The sequence below is a fragment of the Anomaloglossus baeobatrachus genome, chromosome 5 (assembly GCF_048569485.1).
Source record: "Anomaloglossus baeobatrachus isolate aAnoBae1 chromosome 5, aAnoBae1.hap1, whole genome shotgun sequence".
Classification (NCBI taxonomy): domain Eukaryota; kingdom Metazoa; phylum Chordata; class Amphibia; order Anura; family Aromobatidae; genus Anomaloglossus; species Anomaloglossus baeobatrachus.
The window spans coordinates 488,210,661-488,228,365 of NC_134357.1; the positions used below are offsets into that span (position 1 = coordinate 488,210,661).

General features: G+C 50.5%; 1 protein-coding gene across 1 annotated transcript in view; it reads left to right on the top strand.

Annotated features, from left to right (window-relative positions):
* Positions 1 to 17,705, top strand: part of NPLOC4 (NPL4 homolog, ubiquitin recognition factor) — a 131,192-nt gene that overhangs the window by 37,914 nt on the left and 75,573 nt on the right. The window contains exons 5-9 of the mRNA XM_075350695.1: positions 5,540 to 5,588; positions 5,677 to 5,771; positions 7,349 to 7,472; positions 7,603 to 7,782; positions 8,129 to 8,215. Coding sequence (XP_075206810.1) covers positions 5,540 to 5,588; positions 5,677 to 5,771; positions 7,349 to 7,472; positions 7,603 to 7,782; positions 8,129 to 8,215 — 535 coding nt within the window. The remainder of the gene's footprint in view (positions 1 to 5,539; positions 5,589 to 5,676; positions 5,772 to 7,348; positions 7,473 to 7,602; positions 7,783 to 8,128; positions 8,216 to 17,705) is intronic.

The following is a 17,705-nucleotide window of genomic DNA, read 5'->3' on the forward strand; positions in this document are numbered from 1 at the left end:
AGTGGTTTAGGTTGAGCGTCAAGTACGCATGGTGGTGGTGTCATTGAAGGTTATAGTCATTTCTGAACAGATGAGTTTTCAGATTTAGTTTGAAGCTTGCGGGTGTAGCAGATAATCTGACGTGTTGAGGTAGCGAGTTCCATGAGACAGGGGAAATGATCTGCGCAGATGGCCAGAAGCTTTGTGAGTGGGATCCAGGCCCCGATGAAGAAGGTGCTGAGCCTAATCTACACCCTCATTTCCAAAAAGTAAATCCTCCTGGTGGAGACAATGGGGAACATGATGAGGAGCACAGATACCTGATTGGAATGACAACTTTACTATTCGGTCAGGGCAGGAAGAGGTTGTCTCGGAGGACTCAGGACGAGGGGAATGAAAACACACAGGGTTATTGATGAGGTTGGAGACCACACTTACTGTCAAACCAAAGTCAGCCAGTCGATGAGGTCAGCAGAGGAGGTGGAGGAGGATGCTACTGACGACGAGGTTACGTTGCGTCTTCCTGGCCAGAGACAAAGTACTGGAAGCACGTCAACAACTGAATCCTGGACCACAACTTTGACTCTGAGCAGAAGTTGTGTTGGCTATGCAGGTCGCATGGGCTGTAAGCCTTGCCTAGCCTGTGAATTTTTGGACATCGCAAAGGATCACCCAAGTCATGGAATCTGTAAGAGTTGTCAACAATCTGTAAGTAGAAGGCAAAAACTCACACCTTTGAGTAGTTCCTCCATGAAGTGTCACATGGATATGAATTGATAGCGTGAAGGTGTATTGCTCAGCTTTAGCCACTGTCAATGCAACATGCTAATTTGCCATTGCATGCATTGTTGCAGACTACACACAAGGGGCTGCTGTTATTTTGGATCTGCCTTTGTTTGGTCACTATAGCAATATCAAATTGCTCTTCGGGTGTGGACTTGGAGATGCTGTCTATGAACAGAAGGAAAAGCTAAAGGTGTGTGTTACAGCAAGGAGCCACCGCGGAAACACTTCGTTCAATTGTGAGGGGAGTCATGTTGTACTTTGATGATGAGCCCCGTAATGCCAGTGAGCAGCATCCTGTGCCACAGACCAACATTCTTACAGTGCTGTCTATACTGTTTACCATGAGAGGAGCGTAAAGTCTGTATTTCTGGCAACTGGACATCAGAGTACCCGGGTACGGTAGGCTGTGCCCAGACAATAATGCGGGCACGCAACACTTTGTTTTATTAGCAAAACACATATCTGTTCTGGGTAGGCCGACTATTTATAGACAATAAGACTTGCTGCCTCTGCACTGTCAAATTGTCACGTACAGTTTAAATCATAGAGGGACAGCAACACATGTTTGCATTGACTGTTGCTTTTCAAGATTTCCATGACTGTGTTGCAGAGCTGTGTGGTTTGCATTCACACTGTTATCATCTGCATTATCTGTGAGGCTTCAGCTAACAAGGGTATTCAGGGGGGGTAATGTGTTGTGTCTATGTTTAAGTAGGTAACTTGGAAGCTCTTGTGATGCGCCACTGGTAAGTCGTGTTCGCACACACACACACACGCACAAACACACAATTACTGCTACACAGAGGGATTAGCAGGTAGTAGGCAACAGAATAGATTGTTCAATTATTTAAATTGTATGCATGGTTCTTATTGTTTGTTTTAGTAAAGTTAAACAATCATTTATCAACCCAACTGCCTAGAGTCCTTTTCCTGTTGCCTGGTTTTGCTGCATACTGGGGAGCCCACCCTGTACATGACTTGAAATGAAGCATAAGTCGCAATGTGAATTTCACTGTGCTACAATGCGGCCTAGGGTGCCTGTGTAACCACCGCCTGCCCCATCAAGTGCATCTGCGTGCTCTTCATCCTCTGTGACTGTGGGGACAGCAGTCACACATGGTTTTTCACACTGAACTTCCACTCCTTTACCCGCAACAGGGAGTGTGATTGGCAGGTCATCACTTGTTTTGGAAGTGGAAACAGAAGGTATTGTTGAGCTGTCAGACATCGAGAGAACCATCATTGGATGCAGGCTACATTATATCCACGCCTGCACCTTCGTCACAGATTGCCTGGACTACCTGCAGTTAATAATTGCATTCCAGAAATGGAAAGGAGTGTAGAATGCACATGTGTTGTACCTTGCTTGGCAGCAAAGGAACACTAACTTAGTATTCCAGACAATTTTAGGATGACAGAAAAAGAGTCAGCTCTTTGGGCAAATTAAATAGCGTGGCAAAAGTGGACAGATGGGTACAGTGGCCGTGTTCTGTGGGTACCAGGACAGTAAAAGAAGCCTCACTTTCTATCCCTCCTAAAGATCAAATGCAGCAAGGAATTCCCTGAGTTTGCTATAAAATTAGCATAGCAAAATGTGCATGAGAGTAGAATGCAGAGGTGCTTGAGATTGCTTGGCACAAGTGGCACAATAAAGGAGTCCAACAGCCAGTTCTATGATGCCACTAAATGGCAGTATTTTTTGCTATCATTATAGCTTATTAAAAACAGAGCAGGAGGGTGTCCTGCACAGGTGCTGCACATAGATTTGCACCAGTGGGGCACTAATGGAGTACAACAGCCACTTCTTGTATGCCACTAAGTTTACTCAATTTTTGGTATTATAATGTCTTAGTAAGTAACAATGAGTTTGAGTGTGCAATGCAGGCAGAGGTGCTGCAAATATCTGTGCACTAGTGGGACAATACAGAAGTCCAATAGCCACGTTTAGGATGACACTAGGTACACTCAGTGTTTGCTAGTATAGTGGCTTAGTTATAATGAGTTGGAGTGTGCAGAGGACAGGAGGGTTACAGTGCCAGGATTGTGGGGCTCTGGGTAGAGGAAAGGAAGCCTGCCTTTCTATTCCCTCCTAATGGGGAAATGCAGCGAGGAAATCCCTGACCTTAGCTACACAGACGCTGTCTCTGTTTTCAGGACCTGTCACCTATGGCTCTGACCCTGCCGGTACGAGCCCTTAAAAGGACTGATAGAAAGTGCTCTCCCTAAGCTGTCCAGCGCTGTGTATGGAGCGCATACAGCAGTATCGGCGATAGGACTCAGGACGGAGCTGCGCCAGTGATGTCTGACCAAGGACGCAGAAGGCAGATAATGGCGTGCTGGAGGAAAATGTCCGGTTTTATAATGCAGGGACATGTGACATGGACATCCTATCACACATGCCGTTGCTTCTCTGGCTAAAAGTCCACTTAGCTGTGTGTGTGTCTGGGATTGGCTGACATGCCGGCCCTCCCCACTACACGCGCGCGCTTAGGGAAGGAAGACAAGGAAAAAAAAAAAAATGGCGATCGCCATTATCCATACAGCAGTGATCTGAATGCGCTGTTCCCGCACACTATACACTGAAATTTCATAATAGTGTGAGTCACAGAGTGACTTACACTATTACAGCGGAAAGCCAGCTAGGAATTAGCTGTTTTTTTTTGCTGCTAGAACAGTTCTCGAACGTATCTAGAACTATCGAGCTTTTGCAAAAAAGCTCGAGTTCTAGTTCGATCTAGAACAGCCCCCAAAATCACTCGAGCCGCGAACTGGAGAACCACGAACCTAGAACCGCGCTCAACTCTAGTGGGAAATCCAGCAGCTATAGGTAAATTTAAAAATTAAACTAGATGCTAATAAAATGTAATGACCCCATTCTTGTTTGCCACTTGTAGCAATGTGCCCTATCCTTGCATGCCCCTTGTAGCAATGTGCCCCATCCTTGCATGCCCCTTGTAGCAATGTGCCCCATTTTTGCACGCCCCTTGTAGCAATGTGCCCCATCCTTGCATGCCCCTTGTAGCAATGTGCCCCATCCTTGCATACCCCTTGTAGCAATGTGCCCCATCCTTGCATGCCCCTTGTAGTAATGTGCCTCATCCTTGCATGCCCCTTGTAGCAATGTGCCCCATCCTTGCATGCCCCTTGTAGCAATGTGCCCCATCCTTGCATGCCCCTTGTAGCAATGTGCCCCATCCTTGCATGCCCCTTGTAGCAATGTGCCCCATCCTTCCATGCCCCTTGTAGCAATGTGCCCCATCCTTGCATGCCCCTTGTAGCAATGTGCCCCATCTTTGCATGCCCCTTGTAGCAATGTGCCCCATCCTTGCATGCCCCTTGTAGCAATGTGCCCCATCCTTGCATGCCCCTTGTAGCAATGTGCCCCATCCTTGCATGCCCCTTGTAGCAATGTGCCCCATCCTTGCATGCCCCTTGTAGCAATGTGCCCCATCCTTGCATGCCCCTTGTAGCAATGTGCCCCATCCTTGCATGCCCCTTGTAGCAATGTGCCCCATCTTTGCATGCCCCTTGTAGCAATGTGCCCCATCCTTGTTTGCCCCTTGTAGTAATGTCCCCTGTAGTAATGTAATGTGCCCCATTCTTTACTAATGTCCTCATTTAGGTCCCCTTCTTGTCCCCTACGTGTATTATGTCACATACACACACAAAAAAAAATATTCTCACCTGTACTCCGTTCCTGCGCTTCCTTTTAGACCCGGGTCACATTTGCTGGTGACTCCCACATTACCCGGCACGGCGCGCACACTCCTGACAGAAGCAGTTCGGCTGCATGTGTTTCTATGCAGCTGAGACGCTTGTGTCTGGAGAGTGTACGCCGTAGCGTGTGATGCGATGCAAGACTCTGGCCTCACCTGTACTTGCTGACCGCTGCCGCACAGATCCCCTCCGTGATCGCTGCAGGTGCACGGAGCCGTCGTTGGCGTTTGACGTCGTCGCTTTGTGGCCGCAAAGCATTCAACTGCAGTAAAGCCGTGACGGCAGGGTAGATGCTAGAATGTATGGTCTCCTTCCTGGTATGATGCGGCAGCCTCTTGCGTCGGTCACGGAGGGGGGCTGTGTGCCTGCGGTCAGGAAGAAGGCTGTTAGGGTCAGCGCAGGAACGGAGGACAGGCGAGAATTTTGTGGTGCTTTTTTTTTTTTTTTTTAACCTCACCCTAGTATAAGCTGCGGGGGGTGTTTTCAGCATAGAAAAAAATGGGCTGAAAAAGTCGGCTTATACTCAAGTATATATGATACATTCAATAGTTCAGCCTTAGCACCACATATTAAAGGGGTATTCCCACCATTAAAGTGGTTTCCTTGGGGTACAAGTCTGCAGTCACATTGTGACTGGTGACTTGTGAAGCCCCACAGTATGCAGTCAGGATTCTTCGGCGCCGGAGCAAGTATACGATTTGCATACGTGCAGGCAAGACTAGACACGCGAGGCTGAATACGTCTACTTGTAATGTGGCCGGAAATATACACATAGTTGTGGGCAATATAACCGTTCCCAGCGCTGGAGAGTCCGGACACCGCGCTGAGAGAATTCACAAGTCTCCAGTCACATAGTGATTTTAGACTTGTACCCCAAGACACCCCTTTAAATGTAATGGAATTTTATTAGGATAGTATGTGATATATAGGTCCATTGACGTGAATGGGACTGAATTACAGACCTCTGCACAATGTGTTTTTTTTTCTAAGTAAGCTTCTAGGATCCTTTTTCTTGCACACCCGTACTAACATTGCTATTTCTTCCTCTCGCCTGCAGATGTCGCCACGGGCCGCTGGGTAAATGCGTGCACTGTGTCCCGCTAGAGGTGAGGATGGCGATAGAAGTGTCCGCTTGTATCAGTTTGGAGGGGGTCTGTGTATTATCCCCTTAGCTAACACTGCGTTGTCCTGCAGCCTTTCGATGAGGATTATCTCAACCATCTGGAGCCCCCAGTGAAACACATGTCCTTCCATGCCTACATCCGCAAGCTGACAGGAGGAGCAGACAAGTGAGTCGCTGGAGTCCAAATATCGCATACGCCACGGGGAAGGCACACTAACCATAGAAAATACACTAGAAGATTAATCTCCTCACCTGTAATCAAAATCTGCCAGAAATATATGTGTGACGGATGGAAATATTTCCTTTTGCTTGTGTCTCCCTTTAAGAAGGTTCAATAATATTAATTCAATAGCGCTTTTTTTTTTTTCTAAGGGTAGACCATCAGTATATGATCTGATAGAGGCGACTCCTGGAATCTTTTCCAATTTACAAAATATAGTATCCGGAGTACCCTAGTCCTTGTCTATCCAGACATTCTGGTTTGTCCGTATGTGGGGCTTTGACTGGCACCAATGCACAGTTTTATTCCTTCCATCTTCTCCCTATTGCATGTAAAACAAAAGGGGGAGAGGCTCCTGCTGCAGGTGGTTGTTTTACAAATAGAATATTTAAGAGGAGGAGTATGGGGAAAAAACTGATCCCCCTGGAATACTCATGCGAAAAATCTTCATATATTCCTTGTGGTTTTTTTTTCATGAGAAGGAATTGGATCAAAAGAGATTAACATATTTTTTGTTTTATAAGACGCACCCCAAATTTAAAGGGGAAAAAGGGTAAAAAAAAATTATAAAAAAAGGGGGTCCGTTTTACTGAAGGGGGGCGGCAGCCGTGGTGGAGCAGGGTTACAGGAGGCAGGGGCGGTGCTGGAGTAGGGCGGTGCTTGGGAGTAGGGCGGTGCTGGAGTAGGGCGGTGCTTGGGAGTAGGGCGGTGCTTGGGAGTAGGGCGGTGCTGGGAGTAGGGCGGTGCTGGGAGTAGGGCGGTGCTGGGAGTAGGGCGGTGCTGGGAGTAGGGCGGTGCTGGGAGTAGGGCGGTGCTGGGAGTAGGGCGGTGCTGGGAGTAGGGCGGTGCTGGGAGTAGGGCGGTGCTGGGAGTAGGGCGGTGCTGCTGGATGCGAGCACTGTGCTGGCTGTGTGGAACAAGGCAGTGCGGCGGGTGTCACAGATGCTCTGTCGGCAGTGCAGGCTTCAAAGAAATGGCGCCCGGAGTTGGGGTGTGCGCAGATTGAGCTCTCAGCTCAATGACAAGCTGAGATCTCATCTGCGCATGCGCCACCTCCGGGCGCCATTTTCCTTAAGTACGCTACTGGGATATCAATGGACCGGAGGCAGCGCTTGTGCAGATAAGATCTTGAGCCGAGAGGTCCATCTGCGCACGCACCAACTTTGGGCGCCATTATTTGAAGCACACACAGCCGATAGAGCATCTCACCTACCACATCGCCCTGCTCCGCACATCCCCAACTGCATCGGTGAGCTACAATCACATTATAAGATTCACCCCTCATTTTTCTTCCCAAATTTTTGGGAGGAAAAGTGCGTTTTATAATCCTAAAAATACGGTATATAGAAAATTGCTCAGATTTTCCTGTATTTTCCACATTTACTGCTACTTCCTAATACTATATAGTCATCATTTACTGGGTGGTGAATTATCCTGACCCCCTTCATATGATGGCTAAACTACAGTGATATTATTTGCATAGCCATATAATTTTTTGCATAATGTCATGTTTCTATTTTCAGGGGCAAATTCGTGGCCTTGGAGAATATCAGCTGCAAGATTAAATCGGGCTGCGAGGGTCACCCACCGTGGCCAGAAGGAATCTGTACCAAATGCCAGCCCAGCGCTATTACACTCAACCGACAGGTGAGACCGGCATAACTGGTTTACATATGGAAATTACATATGGAACTCGCTATTTAAAGGCAAATAGTGATACTGACTCCTCTTTAGCTTCACAATTGTGACCTTTTTTTTTTCTTAAATCTTTCTGTAGAAATACCGTCATGTGGACAATATTATGTTTGAAAATCACACCATTGCTGATCGCTTCCTGGACTTCTGGCGCAAAACTGGAAACCAGCGCATAGGTTACTTGTACGGCCGTTACACTGAACACAAGGACATCCCATTAGGCATTCGGGCTGAAGTGGCCGCCATTTATGAACCGCCACAGGTACGTTTTTTGCAAATTGGAATACTTTTACACAAAAGGCAGAATGGGCAAAAAGATAAAACAAAATCAATGTATGTCTCACTGATCCGCTGTGACAATGCCCAGTAGTCTGCTGGCCTCTTTTCTGCTGCAGCGAATACACCCTGACACAGCTATGACCTCTGCAGCCAATCACTGGGGATCAGTGGATTCAGTATTTCTTTTGATCGCATTCTAACGTTTTAGGGACACATGATTACCCTCTATTTAAGTGGTCAGTTTAGGTAATGGTTCTTATTGTACATCAATAATTCTGTACATATCAGTGTACTATGTGCATTCATCCATAACTGTTTTTCACTTTTAGATTGGGACACAGAACAGCCTGGAGCTGCTCGATGATCCAAAAGCCAAAGTGGTGGATGAGATTGCAGCCAAGCTCGGATTAAGAAAGGCAAGAGAAAAGAACGACTGAAATATTGTAAACAGTGATGAGCGCACACTACCATGCTCGGGTGCTCGGTACGTGTAACGAGCAGGTGGATGCTTTGATGAGCACGACTCGAGTACCTGAGTATAATGGACGTCAATGGGAAACGAGCATTTTTCCCGAAAATTTCCTGGAAAAATGATGGAGTTTTCTATAGACTGGCATTATACTTTGGTTCTCGAGTTGCACCAACCGAGCATCCAACTACTCGTTACGATTACCGAGCACCTGACCATGGTAGTGCTCGCCCATTACAAGTACTGAGCACCCAAGCATGGAAGTGGTCGCTCATCACAAATTATAAACTATGCACCTAGGGGTTAGCTTTAGCATAGGTTTGAACCCAGTGACCACCTGCGTTTCAGTAAAACAGCACTGTAGTCAATCACAGAGCTCAGCTGCCCAATTAGAACGCACAAGCCGCTCAATGTCACTGAGATCACTGATTGGCATCAGTGCTGTCGATATGACGTCAGCATTGCAGACAGTAACAGACACTGGGAGCAGATGCGGAGACTCTACATTGGACCCGGGGAAGGTGAGTGAAGCACAGTTTGTTTTTAAGACAAATTGCAGTCATGGGACAGGGGTTTTATAAAACCGGAAAACCCCTTGAACTCTTCAAAATGGTGAACTCAAAGAAGAATGTTACCTACAAAGTGATAGCAAAAAAAAAATTCCTGACTTAATATTTTTGTCTGTCATTGCTTCATTGGGGCATACAGATAACTATGGGTGCATGCTGCTGTCACTACGAGGCAAAATAAAAGTTAACTCCTCCTCAGAGGGCAACAACTGGCACAAAACGAATCAATTTTAGCTTTGTGTTAGTTGGCGGCAGACATGGGTTTGATCTCAGACGTGTTTTCTTCGGCGCTCCATTGGGAGACCCAGACGATTGGGTGTATAGCTACTGCCTCCGGAGGCCACACAAAGCATTACACTAAAAAGTGTAAGGCCCCTCCCCTTCTGGCTATACACCCCCAGTGGGATCACTGGCTCACCAGTTTTCTGCTTTGTGCGAAGGAGGTCAGACATCCACGCATAGCTCCACTGTTTAGTCAGCAGTAGCTGCTGACTATGTCGGATGGAAGAAAAGAGGGCCCATACTAGGGCCCCCAGCATGCTCCCTTCTCACCCCACTTGCGGTTTGTAAGGTTGAGGTACCTATTGCTGGTACAGAGGCTGGAGCCCACATGCTGTTTTCCTTCCCCATCCCCCTGAGGGGCTCTGAGGAAGTGGGATCTTTCCGGCCACCAAGCCCTGAGGCCGGGCTCCATCCACAGACCCATAGAACCTGCTGGATGTGGAGCGGGAGTGCCGTTCAGGGACAAGGCCCTGCAACTTTCAGGTACTCTGTGTCCCCGTATGGCAGGCCACGCACACTCCAGGCTTGCTGGGTGTGCTAGTGCGCCGGGGACTGTAGCGCTGTGCGCTGGGCTTATAGTCCCTGCAGATTACTGGGGGACTTTACGTGTGGGGACCGCCGCGCCGACCGCCCCTGGAGCGGCGGCGCAGCTGCGACTTGTAGTGCGCCGGGGACGCGCCGACCGCGCTTTTACGGCGGCGGCGCTTCTAACTTTAGTCCCCGGCTTTTGCGGCCTAGCGCCGCTTCGTTCCCGCCCCCTCCCTGTCACTCAGGGAAAGGGAGAGACGCTGTTCTATAGCAGCGCCGAGGGCTGGAGCCTTATTTGCATCTCCAGCCCCCTTCACTAGACACAGTGGGCGCCGGGTTCCCGCTCTTGTCTCGGGCACGCCCTCGGCCCGCCCCTCTCCTCTGGACGCCGGCAGCCATTCCGGCACGCAGAGCGGGAAAACGGAGACAAGCGCTGAGCTACCAGCACAGGATTCCGGCGCCACACACCCGCTTTGTGCGGGCGGTAAGCGGCAACTAAAGTGCTGACCCACTAATGCCGAAGTGTCCTGTTGTACTTTTGTACGGTCGCTATTCAGGATGCAGACCTAGAAACAGCAGCAAAAGATCAGGGGTGCTAAAGCACAGACTCTATATGCTGCTTGTCTTGCATGTGCTGCAGTGTCATGTGTCCTTTATGCTTGTATGCTTTACATTGCACTGTAAGGGCTATTCTTGGCTGTCTACCCGCCTAGATGGCTAGACAGCGGCAGCAAACAGCAATGGTGCTAAGGCACAAGCTTTCAATGCTGCTTGGATTGCATGTACTGCAGAGTTTATTTTCATGCTTGTACATTCACTGCATGTCACTATTCTTGGTTAATGCTCCTTGATGACTAGACAACAGCAGCAGAAAAGCAAGGGTGCTAAGGCACAAGCTTTCAATGCTGCTTGGATTGCATGTGCTGCAGTGGTTATTTTCATGCTTGTATGCTATACATTCACTGTATGTCGCTTTTCTTGGCTAATGCTCCTGAATAACTAGATAACGGCAGCAGAAAAGCAAAGGTGCCAAGGCACAGGCTTTCTATGCTCCTTGTACTGCATGTGCTGAAGTGTTTATTGTACTTCATGCTTGTATGCTATACATTGCACTGTACGGTCGCTATTCTTGGCTAATGCTCCTAGATGGCTAGACAGCAACAGCAAAAAAAAAAAAAAAAAGAACATGGGTGCCAAGGCACAGGCTTTCTATGCTGCTTGTACTGCATGCGATACTGTTCCAGGACCCCCAGTGTGTGCAATTACTCAACGGGGTCTCTGCTACAGGTGGCCAAAAGAACCACCTGTGATCCCTGTCCAGGGACAGGGACGGAGTTGCAGTTTCCGCTGATATATTGTCTGTGACTATGACTAACATCTTACAGACTTTGCAGTCCAGACAGACCTTGGGCAATGTTGATTCAATGCCCCTGGCCACCCTGATTTCGAAACAAATCATGGCTCCAGGAGGGTCCCATGCATCCCAGGGTGCAGGCTCTGACACGGACGACAGTCCCAGACGGCCTAAGCGAGCTCCCTAAGAACGGCCCTCGACTTCATCACAGTACTCTCTGTATGATGAGGCAGACGTAGCTGTTCAGGACTCTGATCCTTAGACCGCTCTCAATCCGGATACACCGGATGGTGACGCTATAGTGAATAATCTTATAGCGTCCATCAATGGAAGGTTGGGTATTTCTCCCTCAACTCCTCCAGTGGAGGGGTCAGCTTCACAGCAGAAGAAATCCCTATTTCGGTATCTCAAGCGTATATTGAGTACTTTTCTGGTCACTCTGACTCCAGAGAAGCAGTCCAGGAACACCACGCTTATCCCGATAAGCGTTTCTCCAACCGTATTGAGGATACGCGTTGTCTCTTCCCCCCTGACGTGCTCAAGCGCTCCAAGGGTGGATCCCCCAATCTCCAGACTTGCGGCTAGATCTATAGTTGCAGTGGAAGATGGGACTTCACTTAAAGATGCCATTGACAGACAGATAGCCCTCTGGTTGCAATCTGTCTATGAAGCTATCGGCGGGTCGGTTGCCCCGGCATTCGCAGCCATAGAGGCACTCCAAGCTATTTCAGCTAGTATTGCGCAGAGGGACGCGGTCACATGTACATCTTGGCCGAAGTAGCGTCCTTCACCTCGCAATGTCGGCATTGCGACTCAAGCTGTTTATGCTGTCCTGGACTCTACGAGCCGTACGTCAGTGGCGTCCGCCAACTCCGTGTTGTTACGCTCCTAGTGTTAAGGGATTGGAGCAGATGCTGCTTCCACAAAAGTGCTTAACCAGATTGCCTTTATCTGGTGACAGACTGTTTCGTGAGCGGTTGGATTAAATCATTCAACTGTCCAAGGGTACGGATTCTTCCTTACCCCAGCTATCAAACAAGACCCAAGGCTCGGGCACGTCCCAATTGCCCTCGTCCAACAGGACTCAAAAGGCTCAGAGGGGCGCAGGCTCCTGGCGGGCTCAATCACGCCCGGAGAAGGCAGCCGGAGGAACCGCTACCAAGGCGGTTTCCTCATGACTTTCAGCCCTCTCCGCGGTCGGTGGCAGACTCCCCCGCTTTAGCGACATTTAACTGCCACAGGTCAATGGCCGGTGGGTGAGAGACAGTTTGTCGCAAAAACTTCCTCACCGGCTGAGCCGAGGCTCTTCCGCAGGCAGTAGGAGTCGTAATCCCGGTTCCTCCTCAGGAACAAGAGACACTTTTTACTCCGATCTGGTCGGGGTGACAAAATAGGACGACTCCTTCCGTTCCGTTCTGGACCTTAAACTGCTCAACAAGCACGTGAAAACCAGGCGGTTCCGGATGGAATCCCTCCGCTCCGTCATTGCCTCAATGTCTCAAGGAGATTTCCTAGCATCAATAGACATCAGGATGCTTATCTCCACGTGCCGATTGCTCCAGAGCACCGGCGTTTGCTACGATTCGTTATTGAAGACGAGCATCTTCGGTTCGTAGCCCTACCCTTCGGTCTGGCGACAGCCCCACGGGTTTTCACCAAGTTCATGGCAGCAGTGGGACCACTCCCGCACTCTCAGGGTCACCCTGTGATCCCTTACTTAGACCATCTACTTGTCAAGGCACTCTTTTAAGAGGCATGCCAACACAGCCTGAACATGGCACTGGAGACTTCCCAGAGTTTCGGGTGGGTCCTCAACTTTTCAAAGTTAAACCCAATCGCTGGCATATCTTAGCTTGGGGTTTCACACTCTCTCAGCAATGGTGAAGCTTCCACTGGACAAACAGCGGTCACTACAGACGGGGGTGCAGTCTCTCCTTCAAGGAGACACCTCATCCAGAGGCAGTCCCTTTCACGCAGTTTCATCTGCGTCCACTTCAATAGAACATTCTTCACTAATGGGAGGGGAAGTCGATGTCCCTACACAGGAACGTCCCCCTTTCTCAGACGATCAAGGACTCTCTTCAGAGGAGTCCACTCTTCAGATCAATTGTCTGGAGCTCTGGGCAGTGTATATTGCCCTGCAGGACTTCCTGCAGTGGCTGGAAGGCAAACAGATCCGAATTCAGTCGGACAATCCACAGCGGTGGCATACATCAACCACCAAGGCGGACTACGCAGTCGGCGAGCCTCCCAGGAAGTCCGCCGGATTCTGCTAGGGGTGGAAGACAGAGCATACACCATATCCGCAGTTCACATCCCGGGCGTAGAAAACTGGGAAGCAGACTTCCTCAGTCACCAGGGCGTGGACGCAGGAGAATGGTCTCTGCACCCGGACGGGTTTCACGAATCGGCACAACAGCAAGGTCCCGGTTTTCATGACGATCAAAGAGCTCTGGCGACAGGCATCTCACGGTCGGTCAACCGTGGGCACTACCAGACCGGCCAGACTTACTGTCCCAAGGGCCGTTTTTCCATCTGAATTCTACGGCCCTGAACCTACTGTGTGGCCATTGCGTCCTAGATCCTAGTGTCCTCAGGATTATCCCAAGGGGTCGTTGCCACCATGAGACAGGCTATGAAGCCCACGTCTGCTAAGATCTACCACGGAAGTGGAAGATTTTCTTTTACTGGTGCTCTGTACAAGGAGTGTCCCCCTGGCCATTGGCATTGCCTACTTTTCTTTCCTTCCTGCAATCTGGGTTGGAAAAGGGCTTGTCGCTCGGCTCCCTTAAAGGGCAAGTCTCGGCGCTATTGGTGTTTTTTCAGAAGCGTCTAGCACGACGTCCGCAGGTACGCACGTTCCTGCAGGGGGTCTGTCATATCGTCCCCCCGTACGAGCGGCCGTTAGATCCATGGGATCTGAACAGGGTACTAGTTGCTCTCCAGAAGCCGCCTTTCGAGTCTCTGACGGATGTTTCACTCTCTCGACTATCACAGAAAGTGGCCTTTCTGGTAGCGATCACGTCTCTTCGGAGAGTGTCTGAGCTAGCAGCGCTGTCATCCAAGGCTCCCTTCCTGGTGGTCCACCAGGACAAGGTAGTGCTGCGCCCCATTCAGGAGTTTCTCCCTAAGGTAGTATCCTCGTTTCATATTAATCAGGATATCTCCTTACCTTCCTTTTGTCCTCATCCGGTTCACCGGTATGAAAAGGATTTACATTTGTTAGATCTGGTGAGAGCACTCAGAATCTACATTTCCCGCACGGCGCCCCTGCGCCGCTCTGATGCACTCTTTGTCCTTGTCGCTGGTAAGCGCAAAGGGTCGCAGGCTTCCAAAGCCACCCTGGCTCGATGGATCAAAGAACCGATTCTTGAAGCCTACCGTTCTGCTGGGCTTCCGGTTCCATCAGGGCTGAAGGCCCATTCTACCAGAGCCGTGGGTGCGTCCTGGGCATTACGACACCAGGCTACGGCTCAACAGGTGTGCCAGGCAGCTACCTGGTCGAGTCTGCACACTTTCACCAAACATTATCAGGTGCATACCTATGCTTCGGCGGACGCCAGCCTAGGTAGAAGAGTCCTGCAGGCGGCAGTTGCCTCCCCGTAGGGGAGGGCTGTCTTCGCAGCTCTAACTTGAGGTATTCTTTACCCACCCAGGGACAGCTTTTGGACGTCCCAATCGTCTGGGTCTCCCAATGGAGCGCCGAAGAAGAAGGGAATTTTGTTACTTACCGTAAATTCCTTTTCTTCTAGCTCCTATTGGGAGACCCAGCACCCGCCCTGTTGTCCTTCGGGATTTTTGGTTGTTTTTCGGGTACACATGTTGTTCATGTTGAATGGTTTTCAGTTCTCCGACGTTACTTCGGAGTGAATTTGTTTAAACCAGTTATTGGCTTTCCTCCTTCTTGCTTTTGCACTAAAACTGGTGAGCCAGTGATCCCACTGGGGGTGTATAGCCAGAAGGGGAGGGGCCTTACACTTTTTAGTGTAATGCTTTGTGTGGCCTCCGGAGGCAGTAGCTATACACCCAATCGTCTGGGTCTCCCAATAGGAGCTAGAAGAAAAGGAATTTACGGTAAGTAACAAAATTCCCTTCTTTGCCTTACGTTTCTTTGTCGCTCCATTGGGAGACCCAGACAATTGGGTGTATAGCTTCTGCCTCCGGAGGCCACACAAAGTATTACACTTTAAAAAGTGTAACCCCTCCCCTCTGCCTATACACCCTCCCGTGCATCACGGGCTCCTCAGTTTTATGCTTTGTGTGGAAGGAGGCACACATCCACTCATGCATTCTCATATTAGTTATATCGGTTGGAAGAAAAGTGGGCCCCCACGGGGCCCCCGGCATGTTCCCTTCTCACCCCACTACGTCGGCGGTGTTGTTAAGGTTGAAGTACCCATTGCGGGTACAAAGGCCGGAGCCTCATGCCGTTTTCCTTCACCATCCCTTAGCGGCTCTGGGAGAAGTGGGATCCTGACCGGTCATCCATTCACTGGGACCGGGCTCCCTCCGCAGCCCCTGTGGGAATCTGCTGGACAGGAGTCTATTCATCCTCAGGGACCGGGCCCTGCATCTATAAGGTACTCTGTGTCCCCATGGGGACTGTGCATGGAGCGCCTTCATCCCGGACGCTGCAGCAGCTGCTGATTTCTGAAGACCGGCGGACTTCCGCGCCGACCGCGCCTGCTTGTCGGCCGCGGTCTTAAATTTAGTCCCCGGCTTCATTGCGGCCTAGTAGCAAAACTCCCGCCCCCCGGGCCTGTCTGTCAGGGGTAAGGGCGGGACTGCCGATCTGACATCGGATGTGAGGGCCGGAGCATCCTGTATGTTTCCTCCCCCCTCACTGATCACTGTGGGGACCCCAGATTCCCGCACTTTTTTAGCGCCGCCCACGGCTCCACTCCTCCCCAGAGAGCTCCGGCAGCCATCTTTTTGGCATTCTGCCAGTGGAGGATTACCTGAAAAGAGCTCTGCAATCTGGGAGACCTAAGGCAGGGAATCTGGAGGACACACGCTCCGCTTTTTAGCGGTCGGTAAGCCACACCGGTCACCCGGTGCTGGTCCCCTTAGGGTGCCGGAATAGATATAATATATATAATAGATATAATATATTTTGGGTGGCAGGCTCTCCCGCTTTTGCGACGCCTGGTGGCCACATGTTCAAGACCGATGGGTGAGAGACATTCTGTCTCACGGTTACAGAATAGAGTTCAGCTCTCGTCCCCCGACTCGTTTCTTCAGAACCTCTCCGCCCCCCGCGCGGGCCGATGCACTTTTTCAGGCGGTGGACGCTCTGAAGACAGAAGGAGTTGTGATCCCTGTTCCTCCCCAGGAACACGGTCGCGGCTTTTACTCCAACTTGTTCGTGGTGCCAAAGAAGGACGGTTCATTCCGTCCCGTTCTGGACCTCAAACTACTCAACAGACATGTGAGCATCAGACGGTTTCGGATGGAATCTCTCCGCTCGGTCATCGCATCGATGTCACAAGGAGACTTCCTAGCATCGATCGACATCAAGGATGCTTATCTCCATGTGCCGATCGCACCCGAACATCAACGCTTTTTGCGTTTCGCCATCGGGGACGAACACCTTCAGTTCGTGGCATTGCCTTTCGGCCTGGCGACAGCCCCACGGGTGTTCACCAAGGTCATGGCATCCGTGGTGGCGGTCCTACACTCTCGGGGCCACTCGGTGATTCCCTACTTAGACGATCTTCTAGTCAGGGCACCTTCTCAGATGGCGTGTCAAAACAGCCTTACCGTCGCTCTGGCGACGCTCCAGCAGTTCGGGTGGATCATCAACTTCCCAAAATCCAAGTTGACACCGACCCAATCACTGACTTACCTCGGGATGGAGTTTCATACTCAGTCAGCGGTAGTCATGCTACCGCTGGACAAACAGCTTTCTCTGCAGGCGGGGGTGCAATCTCTTCTTCGGGGTCAGTCACACCCCTTGAGGCGCCTCATGCACTTCCTGGGGAAGATGGTGGCAGCGATGGAGGCAGTGCCCTTCGCGCAATTCCATCTGCGGCCACTCCAGTGGGACATTCTCCGCAAATGGGACAGGAGGTCGACTTCCCTCGACAGGAACGTCTCTCTTTCCCTTGCAACCAAGACGTCACTTCAGTGGTGGCTCCTTCCCAACTCTCTGTCGCAGGGAAAATCCTTCCTACCCCCAACCTGGGCTGTGGTCACCACGGACGCGAGCCTGTCAGGGTGGGGGGCGGTTTTTCTCCACCACAGGGCTCAGGGAACCTGGACTCCGATAGAGTCATCCCTTCAGATCAATATTCTGGAGATAAGGGCAGTGTATCTAGCCCTATTGGCTTTTCATCGGTGGCTGGAGGGCAGGCAGATCCGTATCCAGTCGGACAACGCCACTGCCGTCGCATACATCAACCACCAAGGCGGCACTCGCAGTCGTCAAGCCTTCCAGGAAGTCCGACGGATTCTGCAGTGGGTGGAAGCCACAGCTTCCACCATCTCCGCAGTTCACATCCCGGGCGTAGAAAACTGGTAAGCAGATGTTCTCAGTAGTCAGGGCATGGACGCGGGGGAATGGTCTCTTCACCCAGACGTGTTTCGAGAGATCTGTCGCCGCCGGGGAACGCCGGACGTCGATCTCATGGCGTCACGGCACAACAACAAAGTCCCGGCATTCATGGCACGATCTCAAGATCACAGAGCTCTGGCGGCGGACGCAT